The sequence below is a fragment of the Anser cygnoides genome, chromosome 4 (genome assembly GCF_040182565.1).
Source record: "Anser cygnoides isolate HZ-2024a breed goose chromosome 4, Taihu_goose_T2T_genome, whole genome shotgun sequence".
In the NCBI taxonomy this organism is placed as follows: domain Eukaryota; kingdom Metazoa; phylum Chordata; class Aves; order Anseriformes; family Anatidae; genus Anser; species Anser cygnoides.
In genome coordinates, this window is record NC_089876.1 from 19,681,487 (window position 1) to 19,701,529 (window position 20,043).

At 38.3% G+C, this 20,043-nt stretch overlaps 1 protein-coding gene across 5 annotated transcripts in view; it reads left to right on the forward strand.

The window, feature by feature from the left end:
* Nucleotides 1-20,043, forward strand: part of STIM2 (stromal interaction molecule 2) — a 66,022-nt gene that overhangs the window by 17,937 nt on the left and 28,042 nt on the right. For all 5 annotated transcript variants that reach the window (XM_066995738.1, XM_066995735.1, XM_066995739.1 and 2 more), the window contains exon 2: nucleotides 18,525-18,655. In XM_066995738.1, coding sequence (XP_066851839.1) covers nucleotides 18,525-18,655 — 131 coding nt within the window. The remainder of the gene's footprint in view (nucleotides 1-18,524; nucleotides 18,656-20,043) is intronic.

Below are 20,043 nucleotides of genomic sequence, written 5' to 3' on the forward strand. Positions count from 1 at the left end.
GGAGTTGCTCCCTTGCTGGGTCGGAGTAGCTTGTTATTACTGGGATTAAATTGTCCTCATCCGTGTAATGATACTGCCTTTGTTCTCTTCTGCAATGTCCAATTTGAACAATTAGATTTCAGAATTTTTCCAATTAAAAATTAGTTCTTAACGCTGTTTGGAGAAGTGTATGTATGCACATGTGCAAAAATTACTTTGTCTGGTTCAGTGAAAAAGAACACCTGATCAATAGTGTTTAGTTACACATTTCTCATTCTGTTGTTAAAATGAGAAACTAACCAGAATGAGTCACTCTACCATTGCCAGCCAGTGGGAAGGATACAGCGGAAAGACATCTTATAATGTGAGGAACTGAATTTTTAGAAGGAGGGGCAGAAGTTAGAAGGTCTTTATAATCAACTAAGAGCTGATAGGTCACCATATGAGACATACGTGGTTTTTTTTTGTTTTTAAGTACAGTACGATGATGAATTTGGTACCAGCATATCAAAACTAGCTGGCAGGGAATCTTAATACTTCTTACACAGATAAGGAGACTGAGAAACTGGCATGAAAACCCTGTGACACTTGGAATGAACTGGGAGAGGTGGCATTGAGAAGACCTGGAAAAGAAAGAGGAAAATATGAGCAAAGCAGGGAGGGAATATGTGTGTGTGTGAAGGTTGGAGGGAGAAGGGGCACAATCTAATTTGTTATAGGAACCGATGGCACTGAAAGTAGGACGTAACAAGTTACAGTTGGCTTTCTATTCATTTTTAAATATTAAGCCTGTTTATAGTAGGAATAAGCACGATGTGTTTCTCCTGTCGCCTTGTTACACACTACAGTATGTGTTGGTAGCCCTAGCTATCTGGCAGTGTGCGTAGCATCTTGTAAACTTGTTTTTGTGCTAGATAACAAGTTGAGTGTTTGGAGCACTAGATATTTTTGTAGCTTGTTCCAATAATGCTGCTTCCTGGCTGTGAACTGAGCACGCAAAACCACAGGCTGGTGGTTCTAGCCATAGACTGCTCAGTGATGTGCTAAAAGCGACTGTTTGCTTCGCAAGTCCTGCCTGAGGCATATGCAAGCAGACTTAAATGTTTGCATCCATACAGAAAATCTTGATACTGATTTCCTACATCAGTTTTCTATTGTCCTGGCTGGTTAATGGCATGGCGGAGGCTGAGGTTTTTTCTTCCACCTCGTGCTCATGCGACGTGCTTGGGCAATGGAGCTTTGACTGGGGAAGAAAAGGAGCTGATGAGAAGCTTTTTTTTTTTGTAAGCCAGTTCATAGCTGCTCTACAGAAACTGCTGGCCGAGCCAAGTGCACCTGTGATGTGCCAGCAGAGCTTTGGTGGTACCGTGAGGTTTGGGCTGACTGAACAAATTCTGGACCCGGGCAGTATTTCTAAGGAAAACACAACACGAAAGTCTTGCCCTGGCCTGCTGTCTCTATATTGTCATCAGGCTTAATTTGGACGAGGTTGAAAACTGTTCTTGAATTCTTCACCTGTCTCTGTTTTGACTGTGCTGCAGCAGGTGGTTTCTTAAGTAGGTCAATGGGCATGTGCTTGGCTACTGGTATGCAAAGCTGGCATGGGTTCACGTGGCATGTAGCAATACCTGTGGGATTTGAAAAAACCACACGTATTCATGTGGCATGTAGCAATACCTGTGGGATTAAAGAAAAGTATTAGAGAAAAGGTAAGCCTTCAAGAGACGTTTGTGTCAAGATGTCCCTGTGGAAAAACTAGCTAAGATCCTGCTTGTCTTTGTTTTAATTTTATCTAGTTGCTGGCTTTTTGTTGCCTAGCATATCTTTTATTTAGCAGTTACGTACATGGTTATTTTCCCTTGTGAGTGTACTGACTTTTGTGCATACATAAAAATGAACAATTCTGACAAATGGCCATCTAATCCAAAGAGTGCTAGTGGGTGTTTAAGTGTATAAAAATATCATCTTTTTTATGACAGTCCACACTCTTGCTATCTCTTTTGCAAGTCATTTCAAATTAGGCTGCAGGTAGAAAGTAAGAAAACACTGTGCTTGCATTCCTTCAAGGATTTTTTTATTAAAAAGTAGATATAGAGTTGCATATTACAGGGTGGGCACAAATTTTTACTTGTTTTTAGAAAAAACGGGATGCATGCTTTTAGACTAAAAGTATGGGGACGATGTATGCTCTGGAGCTGGGTCTTTTGTCAACTTAGTGGTCTGAATTTATGTGATTTTGTTCCATTCGTTTGACCTCTTATATGGAAAGGCACACTTAAGTGTTGGTGAGAGGGATTTTGAACAGTGTAGATTTCTTGGTCTTTACTGATGCTTGTAGAATTGTCATTGTTTGAAAGATTGAACGTAGGTCTGAACTTTCCTGATATCAAATATTTTGTAGTTTAATTGCTGCAACTTTTTGACATTCTGTACTTGAAATAATAGGTACTTAATTTTTACTTTGGTATTGTAGTCTTGCAGTCATGTCTGTAACTTCAAAATAGTAGTGTATTATTTTAATTGGCAAGCTCAAAGAATTCTTTTTAATTGGGTTTTACTAAAACAGATGATCCTTTGTAAGGGATCAGTAAACCAATAGCCCGTGTGATCTCATATGAAACAAGGGAATTTAAAGAACTCAAGTGTTTAATTTTTTTATTAAAACTTGGGTGGAAGTACTTGCTGTTTTAAAAAATGAACAAATAATCCTTTATGCAATGCAGAGATTCAGCTGTACCGTAACTTACATAATCTATTCACTTTGGTATTCTCAAAATCTGTAGATTAAAAACAAACAAACAACGAACCTTCCAGTTCACGTTAATAAATTCAGTTAACTTTAATGTTTGATACGTTATTTTTTGTCAGCTTGCTGTTTGAGACTGATTAAATACTGTTACTTAAAAATGTTAATAGCTTTATTCTCTTTACTACGTAAGCTATTCCTGGCAAGCCTTAGAGAAAAGGTTTTAAGTGCATTAAAGCCCACCTTCCAATAAATAATGCTCAAGCTCACAGCTTGTGCAGTTGCATGGAACAGCTGATGCTGTTCAGAAATGGTTGGAATTAATTCTTATCATAAACCCTGAATTGGCTTCCTCTCTAAGGTGCTGCTGCTGCAGGTAGTTACAAATGAGCTCTCAGCTCACTCTTTATCCTGTTGAGGTGGAACTTCTTTCAATTTTTGGGAATAGATTTGGGTATTTTTTTCAGGGTGTTGGTTGCATTAATTCTGCAGATCTCCTTAACTTCCCTTCAATTTATTTAATTTTGGTTGTTTTTCTGCTTTAGTGCATTTCATTTACAATTGTTTTTAAACCTTTCTGATCAAAAACTATGAAGTCTTAAGGTTACAAATTCTTATTTCTATGAATATATTAAATGTTTTAACCTGTTTTTGTTACTTCTCTAAATCAGTACAATTTAGTTCACTGTATTTCTTTTTCTACTGTTTGCACACACTTCTTTCCTCTCCTCCTTCTGTTGGCTGCAAGTTAGCTAACAGCATCTTGAATCTTATTTTTGATCGAGATTGCAGTTCTAGTGCAGTAAGTTATGTAACGCTTTTTCATAAATTACGTTTTCTGCTTATAGAAACAGCGATAGGATTTTGAAACAACCCTGTTTTTTTCCTCTGCTTCCCTTCTACTTCTGCCAACGAAGTTAACCCTTCTCAAAGCCTTTAGCTTAAAAACTGTTGTGTGAGTTGTGGAAAAACTGCTGTGTTGTGTGAACAAAGCCATTAAACCTTTTTTTTGTCTTCATGCCTAGAGAGTCTTAGATCAGTTGGTGAAAGGAAAGGTGATGTTTCTTGTATATCAGGTACCGAAATATCACTGAATCCCATTGGAGCTTTAGACAACTTAGTGTCAGAAACTCTTTGCTTTTAATCATGGCAGTAGGCTGTAGACTTCTGCAATAGAAATTTCATTTTAAGAGTACATGCCCCCATTTCTTTGGGGCTAGACATGGCCATGACTAAGTAGAATTTTAGCTTTCTTTTCACAAGGATGTGTGCATAAAGTGTCTCCTCATACAAGGTAGTTTTTATGGAATTATAAGATGCAAATCAATGTTATACAATATACTTTGTTTTTCTTTTCCCTTAAAAAAAAAAAGCTATTAATGAGCGAACATGCCTACTCATGCCTTCATTTGTGATGAATTCTTTCTTCTGAATGGTTATTACCCTGTTCTCAAGCTCTGGGCTTTTACAGGCATGCTAATTCTATCATCCTGTTCTCATTATTGTCTTTTTAGCCTGTCTTAAGTTCTGCTGAAACTCATTTCTCTTCATTAGATGCAATGATGTGATGGTGAAGACCTGCAGATGTTGTGAAGGCATTCCTACGCAGAGTTCATATGTGTGCATGAGTACACACATTCTTTGCCCAGGCATGAGGAATACACACGCATGCTTAAAGGCTGTAAAACCCATGCACAAATGTCAACGCTGTAAGGTCTGGTTTGGGATTTGTTCAGGATTTTGCAACAATTTCTTCACAGGCATGCCTTGTTCTTTTCCTGTTTGTAATCATTAGGTATCTACTTAACATTTCAGGTTGTAAATGCGGTGGATCAACAACTTCTTTATAACAGCGTGCTTCTTAGGAGTGTCCTAAGAACACATAGAGAGAAAGATACAACTAACACTTCAAAAATAAGAATGATTACTGCTGTTACACCTTTATTTATATTTGTGAAGTGGAGCCGTCCATTTTGGGGGCAGTCATAGAATCACAGACTCATAGAATCACAGAGGTTGGAAAAGACCTCCAAGATCATCTGGTCCAACCATCTCCCTACTACCAATGCCATCCACTAAATGGTCCAACCATCCCCCTACCACCAATGTCACCCACTAAACCATGTCCCTAAGCACCACGTCCAGCCTTTTCCTTGAATGCCCCCAGAGACAGTGACTTCACTGCTTCCCTGGGCAACCCGTCCCAATGCCTGACTGCTCTTTCTGAGAAGAAATGTCTCCTAGTTTCCAATCTAAATCTCCCCTAGCATGACTTGATGCCATTCCATCTAGTCCTATCACTAGTCCTCCTAGAATCTGCCTTTCAAAGGAGATGACAGATGCTGGTTGAAAGGGAGCACTGGAATTCAGACTTGTGCTCTGAGCCAGAATGTCACCCTGACCCGACAACAGCAGGTCATCCATAGCTCTCTGGCTAATTCATGGAAGTCTTCAAGAATGGAGTTTCTAAATCTTCTGGATAGCCTGTTGTAGTGCTGCAGTGGCCTTCAGGGGTGGGGAGAAGCTTTTCCTGATGTCCAACCTGATCTTCCCAATGCATAGTTTGACTGTTCGTCCATGTTTCATGGTCTGCCAGTGCTGAAGAGGCTTTGCCATCTACTGTGAAGTGGTTGCAGGTGACTGTTAGATCACCTTAGCTTCCTTTTCAGAAGACTAAGCAAGCCTAGTTTCCTGAAAATAAGTGGCCTTCTTGAATTTATGTAGGATTGAAACTTTGTTTTCTTAAGCCTAATAAGGTTGAAGTTCATTAAACACAAGATTTGGAAAATCAGTATTACCACACATTATTATAACTTTTGATTAAAAATGAATCTCAAAAAAAAAAAGGCTGTAACTAGCTGCATGATGCAAGTTTGCGTTCATGTGTATACATAGTCAAACAATGCAATATTTTAGTTAAAGGACACCAACAACAGGGGGTTACTTGGAAATATTAGAATGTCATTTGGCTTATTGCAAAATCTTTTTGTGTAGAGGATACCCAACTTTAGTCCAAGTACTTCAGAATGTACATTCTTGAGACAACCTAGACTATTGGATATGAATAATGTAATAAACCAGTAAGGTGCGGGGAGAGACCAGATGAAATCAATATGTAGAAAGGTTGTTTCAGCTGAATTTAAGATGATGTGTAAGCAGAAAATCGGATAACTTTACTCAGTGAGAAAAAAGAGTGATGGAAAGTTTAGCACTCAAAACATCAGAATGGCTTCAAACTGTTTCTTGAATATTATTTTGCACAAGAGATGGAATTAGTAGCTCAGAGAAGTAAATGTGTAGAGTTATTTAAAAGATGAATTGTTTTAATTGAGATGCCTAGGTGGAAGATTCTTTTAATGCGTTGATGCTTTCGGCCTTAAATAGATCATAAGTTTTTGGTTAAGCAAAATTAAAAAAAAAAAAAGGCAGAAATTGAAGTTACATGATGATTACTAAGCTAGTAGGGTAGTAGGCCACTGCTGTAGTCTGATGTAGGCTGTTTGTAACATAGGTATTGGAAGTGAGAAAATTCTGTTAGATAGTTGTTTGCTTAGGATATGGCAAGCTTTAAATTTGTGATGCTGCCACTTCAAAGCAAGAAGTGAAAGCCGTGCTTTTAAACTCAGGTTCACTTCTCTTGTGATAGCCCCATCTCTGCTACACAGGCAAATGTTGCCATTCTTTGGTCTGTCTCCAGCACGTCTAGGACTTCTGCTTTGTGTATTGCAGAATACCTGTAGATTTTTTTTTCTGAGCGTATCCTCCCAGTTTGAAAACTTTTTATTAATTTCTTGATAAAGGTAACTGAGGAGGGAACCTAACTTTGGTTTGGTATTGGTAGTACAACTTCACTTGTGTGGAGAGAACTTCAGTAAACAGTTTAAATGTTGGTAGTTTTTTTTATTATTTTCATGTTAACTGGCAACTCCTTCACGTGTTAATATGTGCTAATTTAAGTATTACTAAAGAAATGAGACTTAATGAAAAGCAGATACTGTTTCCTTGCATTTTAATAAAATAAATGAGAAACTTGCTATAACCCAGAGCTACAAAGGCATGTTTTTTGTACCTATTTTCTGATATCTACTATATGTTGGTTGTGCTCTGTATTCAGAAATGCAGAATTGACAAACGTTGTCCTTCCCTGCCTCCTGCAGATGACAGTATAAAAACTGCTTTGAAGTCTTTACAGACAAAAGCAGGTTCAAAGCAAAGACTTGTATTATGTGAATCATTGTGCTAATACACAAAGGATGAAAACATTTGTACTGGTTGTTACATGTGACTGAAGTGGAGTAGTTGGTTTTCAGGTGTCAGCTTTGGCAGGTGTTGCATTTAAGGCATCAGAATAGATCTCGAAAATGAGGTAAAATCCCTTGTATTTGATTAAACCTGAGAGAAACTACAAGGTGTTACAAAACATGCATCTATTTGAGATGTGAATGATGAACTTCAGATGTGTTTTATTATCTATGGAGGCTGTATAACAGCAATAGGACACCCGATGAAACAAGACAAGCTCCAACATTTTTAAAACAATCTTAATTTAGTGTTTTTATATGTTCTATTTGTGTTATATTTCTGTTTCTGTGGGAGACAGAAGGCCTTGTGTGAAATTCATTTTCTAGGGTTTTTGAAAATGGGACCTAATTGAACATACCGAATTAGAATTCGTCTTTCATGTCTCTGGCTTGCTTTTGCTTATGTTTAATGAAAGTCAGGTTGCTTTCTATCTTCCAGAAGTTTTCCTTTTTGATAATTGGAAATGTTGGACCACCTGTACTTTTTGATATTTGGTATATTTTTATAAAAAAGTTAATGTAGCAGAAACACTTCTATTGGAATTTGTTTGGCTCTGGGCCTGTTTTTGTACTTCTGTGTATTGCAGGGAGCAAGGAGCAGCAGAAGCATTGGTAATGCAGTGCACAGGGGATCCAGTTCCAGTATGTGTCCAGCAGAGTTGGGGAAAAAAAATCTAGTATGTCGTTTGTCATGCTTCAGTCTTTTCAAATCTGACAGATACAAATGACTATTAGTGTTTAAAGTCTCTTTTAAGACTCTTAAAATTTTAGTAAGCTTTACTTATGGTTGTCATGAAGCACCTGTAATTACTCTTGTAAGAATAGTTATTATCTGGAAAAAGCTTACTGTCCTTTGTTTCATCTTGATTTTTTTTCACCACTGCAAGTCAGGAACAAAGGCAATCACAAGTGAGGACTTAAGAAATATGGATGTATCTCTGAAAGTAACCAAAGACATTAAATTGTATTTTATACTAATAATCTTTTGCAGATGGTTGTAGCCTCAGTTGCCACAGTGTTAAATGTAAAGAAAAAACACACTTTAAAAAAGCACACTTTCTTGTGCTTTCCCTTGAGATCTTTGTAAATATCTGCCTGTTTCTTCTCTTCAGAAAACTTAAAAAAACAAACAAAAAAACCTTAATATTGATATCACAACCAAACAGAGATGATGAGAACAAAAACACACACCCACTTGGCTTTGTGTAGCCAGGTGTTGCAGTGTGTTGGCTTTGGGAGAGACCTGTGTGTGTTCAGGTCTTGCATTTTGAAATCTTACTGCATATTCTGGCTCCTAGGTTTTGGAAAGCAATCAAAACAACTGGAGCTTGACTTATGGAGCTACATAAACTAAACACAACGTGGACCTCTGTATTGCTATAAAGCTCAGCCATGCCATCAGCTTGCAGTTAACTACGTATGCCACGTCTCCTCCGCTTGGTAGTTGTCAGCTGCAACGAGTCTTCCAGGGCACAGTAGGGAGGGCAAGGATTTAAGATCTGGAGCTGCGGTTCCCCACTCAGGTAGAAGCATAGATGTTGTTCCACTGCATTAATTCCGTTTTTGTTTATTTTGCTCACTTGCTGCATTGGTGGCCAGGTTCAGAGGACGCCACAGGACCAGGGTTTAGAAGCAGTGCTGTCTGTGAAGTGCTGTTCTGCTCGCCCTCCTGCCCCCCTTCCTCTGCTGTCGCAAGTCTTTGTGCAGGAATATAGAGAACCAATTCAGGCTGAATCAGTTTCCTGAGCCTTCCTCTGCAGCACGACAGCACAAATGTGCTTCTGTTGTTACAAGGAAGGGGATAGTACAGGGGTAGGAACAAACGGTGGGGGTACGAACAGTTAGGAATCCTTTTGGCACCAGACTTCGGCTTGTTCTGCCTCAGAGCATATGTGAAATTATTGCCTTGGCTCTTCCTTGCATCCTGGATGTGTTCGTGCTGTTGGGGAGCAACTGATGTTATTTGAAGCTGCACAAGTAGTGTTTGGCAATGTGCGGTGCTCAGGCAAATGTAGAGTACTCAGGAGCTTTACGCTTTGCTTTTGTGAACAGTTGCTCAAAATTTGTCCAGAGGTGTAAGCCTACCGCTTTAAGCTTGTGTACAAATTATATCTGTGTGCGATGGGAAGAGCTGTGTGTTTTCAAGTATGCACCATTTAACTGTCAGCTTGAGCTAATCCTAACTGATGTTATGGAACTTACTCTGAGTTTTGGAGTCTTTAATTGAACCAAGTTTCCCCTTTTCTCCTCTGCATGACTGCAGTGCATGATGTTAGGCACATGATGTTTGGTGTATGCTCATTGTGTAAGAACTGGATTCTTTTTTAATGCCCATTTTAACAGCCAAGGGAGTAGATGTTGGAAGACAATACCTTTCAATACCCTTTGCTATTACTTCCATGGGCTCCAAAATACATTTATTAAAACCCTGTCATCCAAGAAGAATCTGAGATATGTGCATCTAGAGTTTATTCTGACTTAATTGCAAAATCAATATCTGTGGTAAGTTTGAGCAGTAGCATAATGGTGATGTTACACAGATATGTGAATCTCTCTTTTTTTTTTTTTTTTACATTCTGAAAACTTAAAAAGAATATGTGAAAAGGAGAGGGCTGTTTGGATCTTATCAGCATCAAATAAGCCAAGGTGAACTGGGACAGCATCAGTAGGTTTGTCAGCCCAGTTTAACACTTGGCAAAATTTGTCATGAGAAAAATATTTAGCAGCATATTAGTTAGGAGCAAAACTGCCAGTTGTGCAATCTGGATGCGAGTGCTAACTGCGGGGCAGTTCATGTAAGCTTCTGGAAGTAGGATAGTCCTCTACTAGCCAGCAATCTGCACCACTAAATCTTCACATAAGCTAATGCAACTATTTAAAGAAACTATGATATTTGTACTTGCTCAATTACTTATGTGTTGAATGGTGCTGAAAGGAAAGGTTTAATTATGGTCTTATCAGTTAAATAAAATGAATCTCTGCAGTCAGCACATTTGTATTTCTAAAAGCATAGACACTGCACAGGCTGACAGATTTAATGCTCAAATGCAAGAATCCTAACAGATTGTGCGTAATAAAAAAAACGTGCCTTGATGCTAAGGGCACACTGTATTGTAAGTATAATGTTACAGTTTTTTAAATTTAGGTTTCAGTTGTATAATTCTGATATGCTCTTTTAAAGTATAAATACATTCTGACAACATGTTGTTACAGGAACTCTAAGGGAGCTGATGATGCTACAGATGGTGCTCATAGAGGATTAAATTTGATTCCTTCCTAAGAACAGTTAATAATATACGTACTGGATCGGATGGTGTAAAAGACTTGACGTGAGATTGAGTAATGTCAGCAATGTCATGCTTACTTGTCTGATTCATGGATATAGGATATGATATGAATCACATGTGAAAACAAATATCACCAAAACTAGTGTAGTTAAATGTCTAAGTGTAAAGATGTAGTTTATATGAAAGTAGCTCATGACCTTAAAACTTCTCTAACATGTAGCTTTCACATGCTCTATTATAATTGCCTGAAAGTGTAATGATTTAGGTCTTAAAAGATATACTTTTAAATCTTAAAACCACACTTATAAAACTTACGTCTCTTACTAAACTTTTCTTTCAAAAATGTTTAAGATGGGAATCCTTTCTGAAGTGCTTTTGCTCCCTCATTTTCATTATAAGAAGTTTTTAAACTACAATTCCAACATGGAAAAAATTTGAACATTTCAGTTGTCAGCCACGCTAGAGCCATGAGGTTGTTCTGTTCTGCAAATCACTCTCCTCGGGAGAGAGGTTCAGTGGCTCATGCTCTGCCTAGCTTGTGAACTATATGTGAATGGAAATCGGTACACATCTTCTGTACGTTTTCACCAGAAGACCTGGGTATGAGATTAATGCATAGCAGAGGTGTTAGTAAGTATGGAATTCTAAGCCAGAAGATGAACTTTTATCTAGGAAGTAGTTACTAGGAAGTTTGCTGCAGAAATTACAAATAACAGTAGTTAAGCATTTATGGGTCATCTTTAATCATCTTTAAATCTGATTTCCTGACCAAAGAAAGCGGCTTAAATGCTGTGCTGCTTATCTTTCTTCTGAGTTGACAAGCTATGTGGGTTCAGGTAGATGATCAGGGATATACCGCATCTTTTCTAGCTTCCTGCTGTTGGAAAAGGTGGAAAGTTACAACAGGAGAAAATGACTAGTTAGACCTAGAATATGTAGAAAGCTTAGCTGTCTGGTATATGCTTAGATGTGTTGTGCCCTGACAGTCACTTAATTTATATGAATATGCACCTATAGTTTGTTTAATCAGCTCAATTGATGTTCTGTTGACAAAAAGTAGATTCACAGTCCTGGTTCTATGATAGCTGTAGCTTCTAAGAGGTATGGAATATAAGGCAAAAAGAGCAACGGTTTTGTTCATTTTGTCTGAGTTGAGGTTTTTCTTTTAGGTTAAAAGATAACCTATGTACATTATACCTTCATCTATGTGAATGTTTTTTCTTGGAGCTATTCTAACTTCAGATGTCAGAGATTACTATAATGTGTGAGGAGTATATCATACACTTTTTTATGGGTATATTAAGTAATTTTCATGACAAAATCAAGATACATGAATGAAAATTTCAATGTAAACTGAATTAAATATTTCCCTTCTCGGTCTTGTGATAAAGAGTAGTAAAGTGAGACGTTTTGTATTGCTAAGAGGAGATATCAGACATCTTTTTTACTGTTCTTACAGGTTTTCACAGTAAGTGTTGATACCTTATAGGTAAGGTTGGTAAGAGGGGAAAATGGGGAATTTTCAATGGGTGGCATAAGATAACATCTCCATCCCCCAGTTAGCTCTCATACTGCTTTGTTAGGTTGGCCAGAGTTTCTCTTCTAAGTCAGCTGTCTTTAACCATTTTATACACATTGTTCAGCTTCCCCCCTTCAGACTGACACGGGCTCAGAGGGGTTGTGCAAAGGAGATGGAGGCGTGAATCCATCATCTTGACTTTTGTCTAGACATAGAGAAGAGTTGTAATTTGCTAATTAACTTCCTAACAATCTGAATGTTTGTACTGATATCTTGTTTTGTCAGAGTAATCCATGAAATGATTAATGTATTCAAAACCCTTTATGTAACTTCCTCTTCAAACAAGCATTGCTGATTTGGGCTAGTTGGAAGATGCTTGCTTTGAATTCTGTTTAATTAAAGCAAAATTAGATTTGACATCAAATTTAATTCTCTAGAGAATTCCTTTCATGTCTTTTCAGTTGGTGCTGAAAAGTTCTTAAATTATGTGAGATGCTTTGAATGTCTTAATAGGTGATCAGAAAGTTAATCATATCTGCTGTTGTTTTTCACAGCTTTTTATCTGACAAAGATTAGAGAAGTGCCAATCGAAACCTGCCTTAACACTTGGGTTTGCTAGTGGTATTATCTGATTGAATTTCTGCTTTAAATAATGTACTGTTACTTCACTGTTTTCTTGTATATAAAAAAAGAAATTTAAATTCACAGTTAAAGAGCTTTTTTGTGGATGTGGTGAAAGCAGAGATAAATTGATGGCGATTTTGGGAAAAAGTCTTTCTTGCTTCATCAAGTGTATGTGTAGATATATAATCAATTTGCATATACTGAAGATAAACAGAATAAATGGGCACTTCTCAATAGTTAAAGAAACAGGTTTGAAACTTGCACATAAGCATCACTTATATACACATTGAAGGGGTATTGATTTATTTTAAGGTTGTTTTAAGTGTTTATGGGAGGGATATTTAGTGGATTTTTAAGAACTGTGGCAGTTTTTATGGAGCTGAACTGCAAATAGCGTAGTTTTTTCCCCTCAGTGGAGTGTTACTAATCACTAAACTTTATATGTACTCAGAAACAAGTCTTTCAGGTACCAGGTTTTGCAGTCAAGAGTTTCATTGTTGAGTCTTATCGGCTATTGTACGAGTTTGTAAGCATCCTTTCAGAAATTACCTGATTTCTAATATACAGTGGCTGAAAAGCCTAGTGTGAAGCTTTGCATATCTTTAATTCAGAGACAACAGGACATTGTTGTGTCCTCTCCTTTTGCATTACACCCCTTCCCCTGCTGTCATTAGTATTATTGTATGTTCCTTTTCAAGAAGCTCATTTAAGTAACATGAGTGTTTTGATTAGAAGATAAGTGTGTTCTGCCCTTTTTGTCAAAATTTTGTCTGTTGCTTTAACATCTTTTTTAGTAGAAAGATGTGCTGCAGTGATGAACTTTTTTCTCTCTCATCATTTAAATAAATGTCACAAATGACATTGTCAAGTTAACTGTTATCCTGCTCAGCCTACTTGCCATATGGAGGAGTTTAATTATTAAGAGTAGGAGTGATTTGCTTTGGGAGTTGTTAATTGAAAGATTAAATGAGGCTCACTGAGGATCTCTCTTCAAGCATTTGAAGATTTTAATGACACCTTATGTAAGCGTTTAAGATAAAAGCTACATGTTTGTTGCTTTTATTGTGAATAGGCGTTTTGAACATCTGGTGAAATTTCTGAAAACACTTGCTTTCCAGTAATTCAAATAATCCCCACTGTATCGTTCAGAGTTGTACTCATGTCTTTAAAAATCATCATTCTCTTACAGTTTTTTTTGTCTTAAATAATTTTGAACTGATGGAGAAACTGTAGTATATTAAAGAAGGGTGTAAAACTAAAACACAAAAGAAATGTAGCTGTAAGGAGTAGGAAATCCTAGTGAGATGAAGATGCATTTGGTGGTGGGGGGAGGCAGGAGGGGATCTTGTGGTCACCTGCTTTGGCTCTGGAAACTGCAAAGAAATCCTACTTCTGTCGTCAAGGCTTGCTGAAACATAGTTATTTTAAGCTCAGAGTATGTGCTTAAGAAGCTGATGCTTCAGTATAGTGCTTGCCTGTGAGGTTTCCCTTTATTCCAGATGGCTTCTTAGGAGTGAGGAATCATAAAACTAGCAGAACGTGGCACACTCCTGAGTTTGTCAGGAAAAGGACAGTCACGGAAACATCATAGGCTTCCATGGAACTACTGCTTGTCAGCTCTTCCTCTTGGTGGGTGCTCAACAGAAGTGATGTGTAGTTGCCCATCTCTCCAAGCAAATCCCAACAGTCAAGTTCCTTTCAGCAAACCAATTGGGAACCTGATTCCAGGTACTTCGGAAAATCTTGAAGGTTTTGCGTGTTCTCGTATTCTTTAACAAAAAAAAAAAGCTTCTCAAGGCACTGAAAGCCTTGGGGATGCTTTGAAGACTAGCTGGGAGCTGCAGGCACCTGGCAGGAGTCCCTCTGTCACACTTAGGCACAGTTGCAGCACTTACGCACCAATGTCTGTATGCAAAAGGGGGGTAAATAACTGCAGGGTTATCTATTTGTGGGACTGTCGGGCCTTTTCATTCTGAGATCTGCTATGTTCCCAACACTTTAAGGAAAAGCAAATGCAGGATAGATAAGCCTGTGCGATGATCATATACCCTCCTGCTTTGGAGCCACGTGCATTCCTAAAATAAATGTCAAGGGCTTTGCTGACATGAATGCTTGAAGATACGGGTAATTAATTTTCCTTACTGGCTTGTGTTGACAGTGTCGCTCTGCAAGCTTAACATCCTGTTACCGTCAGGAAGTGGGATGAAAAAGCTGTGATCCCACAGTTCAGGAGAACTTCTAACTGGACTTTTTCTTGTAGCCTTGCCTTATTTTAGCTCCCTTTTAAAATGAAAGGGGGGGGGAAGCCAAGTGTTACTTTCCCCTTATTTGTGTTCAAAACAATCAGCTTCCTGTGTACTATACTGGATAACTCTGAACTCAGTTCATTATCATCATCTCCTACAAGAAGGGTCAGTAATCATGGCTTTGAGCAGCTCTCTGGCCAGGCACAGATGCTTTCTCCTGCTCTCAGAGCTAGGAGGCGGTTCCTGACCTGCTCAAGGCAGGAGGAAGGCTTCCTTCCAAAGCCTCCACCAAGTTTGAGCCATAAATTTCACATTTAATATTTCAGTGACAAATTTCCCTCGTTATCATGACCCTAAGGTGTGAAATCCCCTCACTTCTGACCAATGCCCGAAGAGATGCTGTGTAACTCCTGCATGTCCTGACAGCATGGTGTGCTTGTAGGCACATGGTATGTGTGCTGTGCTATTGCCAGCCTCAGCTGAACATCTTTTACTTTGGTTTGCTTTGCTCATTTCTCAGTGATGCTTGTTAAAGGAAGCACCAAATCTGAAATCATCAGGTTCGCTTAGTGAATGATATCACCTCTATTCTTTTCGGTGACGACAATTTTGGACCGTGCTTATTTATGTATGACAACACACCAGACCAGGGCAGACATCGTGGTCCAGGCCTAAAAGTTAGCTTTGTCCTTAAAGTATAATAAAAGGTTTTGAATCCCAGACACCTTTGGCAGCGTGGATTCAAAGTGAGATATGAATTGCCAAGAATTATCAAGTGTTACTTGTTGCTGAGTATTAGGCTTTTGATGATGGTACTTGCTGTATATTAAGATGTTTCCCCCTTGACTTATTCTAACGGACTGGACATTTGAGAAGTCTTTAATAGTACTTCATCTAGTATTAATTTAAATTGCTCCTGCCTTGCAAATGAGGCAAAATGCAATGTTTTAAAACCTTCTGCAGAGTTACAAATGATCACGTTTCTATCAGTTGTTTTTTGGATTTGGTAGGGGTCTGTAGGTATTCCTGTGAAATGCTTTTCACTTATTCTGTAGGTTGTGGCTTTCTAATTTTTTTTTTAAATTGTTCTGTGAAGAAAGGGATGACCAAGTGTTGTCAGTCTGGGAACGTTATTTTTTAACTTCACTGCATGAAAATTAGGTTGGAGTAAATCTGGATTCTGTTTAGAGTGGATTAATTTTTATTGCAGTCAAGATGTCCTGCTGGATGTTTCTCAGTCCAAAAAGCAGCAAACTGGAACTCAGTCTGTTCTTCGAGAGAGATCAAATGTTTCTGGGGCCAGGGCATGGGGCATTTGAACCATAAGTAGCCTATTTACTTCTTTTAAGAAGAGCTATAGCTCTTTCAAGTGCTTTCATGTTTAAATAACCAAAAAAGGCTTGGGGAGGTTCAGGCTGGACTTCAGGAAAAATTTATTTCCCGCGAGGGTGGTCAAACACGTGAACAGCCTTCCTAGAGAGGTGCCTGTTGTCCCATGCCCCTTGGTGGTCAAGAGGCATTTGCAGAATGCCATCTCGTTAATATGCTTTAACTTTGGGTTAACCCTGAAGTTGTCAGGCAGGTGGATTCAACCTTTGGGGGTCCCTTCCAACTGAACCACTCTATTCTAACACACATTTATAAGTACTCATTAAGATTAAGAAACTGATCAACCTCAATGTTGAGAAAGCGTAGCCCGAGGAAAAGTTGTGACTTGAAAAGCGGGCATTTCAGCTGAACAAAATGGAAAAGCATTTGAGTGGGTGCTTGCAAACTGTGAACTCCATTTATCTGATGTATTCCACTATGTAAGAGTAGGACTAAATACAAATTAAACAAGTTGGGTGTGTTGGAGGGACCAGTTTATGTTCTAACAATTGGGCTTTCTTCTAACTTAAAGTGTATGTAATCTTGCAGTACAAATATGTTATGATTCCGATATATTACTGTTTTTAAGTAGTGCCATACTCCTTGGCTACTGGAATTCAATAATTAGCAGAATGGTGTGGTGATTCATTACTATTGCAAAGGAAGCCTTTCTATACCAGCCACTGTATTCCAGCGATAAGTCCTTAAATCCCCCAGCGATCGTAAATTTCTCATTGCAAGATAAAAATGTAAATGCCATCTAATATGCAAATTAAACATTTTCTAATGAAACAAAGATGGATAAATAACTGATTTTTCTAATGTTAAAACAAAACCCTACAACCTTAGAAGAGCTTCAGTTTATTTCAAGGTGGTCTGATTGCATTCCAAAGCTGAAAACTTTGTGATAGGCCTGGTTTAGTATTTAGTAATTTGTCTTTCTGAGTTATGTGAAGTAGTTGTAAAACAGATAACATTTCTATCTCTGTGACTGTGTCGTTGTGGTTTTTGATTGATATGTGGACACAGATGGAACTGTTAACTTCTGTGTAATAAGATTGGTATAGAAAGTAAGAGTGCATTGACTCATGTCTGTCTGTAGGGATCAGTCCTGTTAATGTCCGAGATCCCAGCTGTGACTTGGTTGCCAGCTTTATTATACTTCTGCTTTGTAGCAAGTGGAGTTGTGTCAGCATCTCTTATTGTTATAAATTAAAAAAAATAATCAACTGAAGTCAGAAAAGCAGAATCACGCCAATTCGATTAGTATGGAATACTAAAGCAATAAATTTTTCTGTGCAAACTCAATCCTATCAATTTCTGTATGTTTTTTTCATTACTTGTGCAAATGAGCCTTTAATAACTTCAGTAGTAGCAAGAAAGCTCAGTCTCTTGATAGACTAGAAGAAAAAAAAAATAATCATGCCTCCTCAAACTATATTTTTAATGATATGACTGAAGCTGAGTGTACCTAATTGTAGTTTATGGGAATAGTGTATTTTTATAATGATTATTATGTTGGGAAATCATCTCAGTAATGAACTTAGAAAAAATGATTTCTGTATCCTTTTCCACCTCCTATTCTTTGAAGGGTTTGGATGCATCAGAACAAATGAAAGTTAGCTACTAGTTGATGCAAAGGTCTGTGAAAGGCAAGTCTTTGATGATGGGTTGATCATCGTGCATTATAGAATTTAGCAGCATTTGGCATGTGTATTGTGGCAAGGAAAGAAAAATGGTATACCAAATCCTGACACGCTGGAAGCAGAGCCATCAAATGGGCACAAATCATGAGCCTTCAGTAACAAATATGGTTGAACACGTGCTATTTGTGACCTGGGTTCCCGCTCTGTGGTGACTGCTGTTTTTTATCAGAGCATTCAGGGCTGTTGGGGTATCATATATTCTTGTCAGCTGAATTTTCTTTGCGGTGTGCTTTCTTCTCTTGCAGTCCTTCTTGAGTATTTTGTGTTTAGTAGTACTGCCTAAGGTACTACTGCGCTGTGGGTATCGTTCCTTTATCTGCTTACAAAGCTGTGATTGCGGGACATTATAATCTATTGTTTTTATCATCCTCATCTGCTTTCTGTTTTCCTCCAGCTTCCAACTTTATTTGCTGTTGCAATGATGTATCATGCGAGGTGGTTGACAGATAGGAGAAGAGGTGGAGATTGTAGTTATAGGGTGGGGGGAGTGAAGGCAGAATTGCAGGAGTCAAACTATACCAGTGTCTTCTGAGAGCTTTCTTACTGCATAAAAAGAGGGTGTGCTTTCACTTTTTTGTAAGAATTCTTCTTTTATGGCTAAATTTGTCATCTATGAACTGGAGGCTATGTGCGGGCAAGTAACATGTATACAAACAAAATCTTAAGTTCTGTGTTATGCTTTGGGACTTTCGTATTCTAGAGTGACAGTAGCTGATATTTCTGTTCTGATTTGTTTTCCCCCCTTTAGATCCCTGCAGTTCTCTCAGCCCACCGTGCTTTACTGAGGAGGACCGATTCAGCCTAGAAGCTCTCCGCATGATACATAAGCAAATGGATGACGACAAAGATGGTGGTATTGAAGTAGATGAAAGCGATGAGGTAAGAATATAAAAAGCCTTCACTTGTGCATACCTATCCTTTTCTGCCTGTTTTACATAGCTGCTCTTTATGTTCCAGAAACTGAGTAGTTGTTTCTTTTTAAATTCAGCCCTTTCTGCATCAAAATGCAGAAAGTAAGTCAGAAATGGAAAATTGTTGTCCACTGTTACAGCCTAAAAGAAAAAAAAAAAGACTATAAAAGCTGTTATTTTTGAGATTAGCGTAAAAGGTCTTGGTTTGGCTTGCAATGAGGGTTACTAAGCGTTGATATAATCTACCAACTGTTATTTTAGTTTCTTCGCTTTAAGATTTTCTTGATTAAGGCATCACCGGGCTTTCCTGTTTACCTCACATTTGTTCCAGGCACTTCATGGTGCAAAACAGTACCTGTGAAAGACAGTAGTCTAAATGCTTTCTTATCTTTTTTTGCTCCCATCTTATGGGCAAGTAGTAAGCACCTCCTGCTAAAGGTTAATGGTAGATTGAGGTCTATGAACTGAGGAATGTTATTCAGACCTGCCTGAAGGATCTTGTGATTGTGCTTGAATGAGTTCAGTAGGCAAGCTCCTGGTGGCCCTGACAAGGGACTTGCTCTTGTACTTACGCAACCCTACCATCTGAATTCTCAGAATTACTGGGGAGGAAAGGAAATATATCCATGTAGTTTCACTGTTCTTGCTTCTCCTGCTTTCTGGCAGGAGAAAGGAGGGGCTGGGAGGGAGGAGTGAAGATGTCCCCTGATCTCCTGTCTGCTAAAAATGAGTGGTACTGCTATGTGGTTCTGAAACCCATTCTCACTGAAGGTGAGTGGGAGAAGAATCTAGCCCTGGCTTCTCATCCCTTCTTAGCCCTGGCTTCTCATCCCTTTTTTTGTTAACATCTCTGGGTAGATTTGTTTTCACTGAAGGAAAGAAGTTGTGAATTGTCATGGTCAAGTCTAATGTGATGCCACTTTGAGTTCTGTGTGACTATGTACAAAACAGCAATGATGCTTTCTGAAGGAATACAATAGAATACAGAAGACGTTCCAGAGTAAAATAATGTATTCCTGAGGAAAAAATCTGCCCTGTACCTTTAGGCGTGTCATGGTGCAGCAGTTCAGGCACTGAAAATATTCAGTAACGTCAGAGCTAGAGTGTCTGTTACCACGAATATTTGGGAGAGGCACAATCCAGTCTGCAAACTGAACCATTACTGACTGTGAGCTTTCTGAGCAGCTTTTCAACATTGCACTGTATTTGTTACACGTGAAAGTTAAGAAAGTTAAAAGAAAATATTGAAATGCTTGCACATTGAAAAGTTTCTAGTTGTATTCAAAAGTCCTGTCCTTGCTTGCAATGGACCTCTTCAACTTCATCTCTGAGATTGTTTCTTCCTGTTGCAGAGGA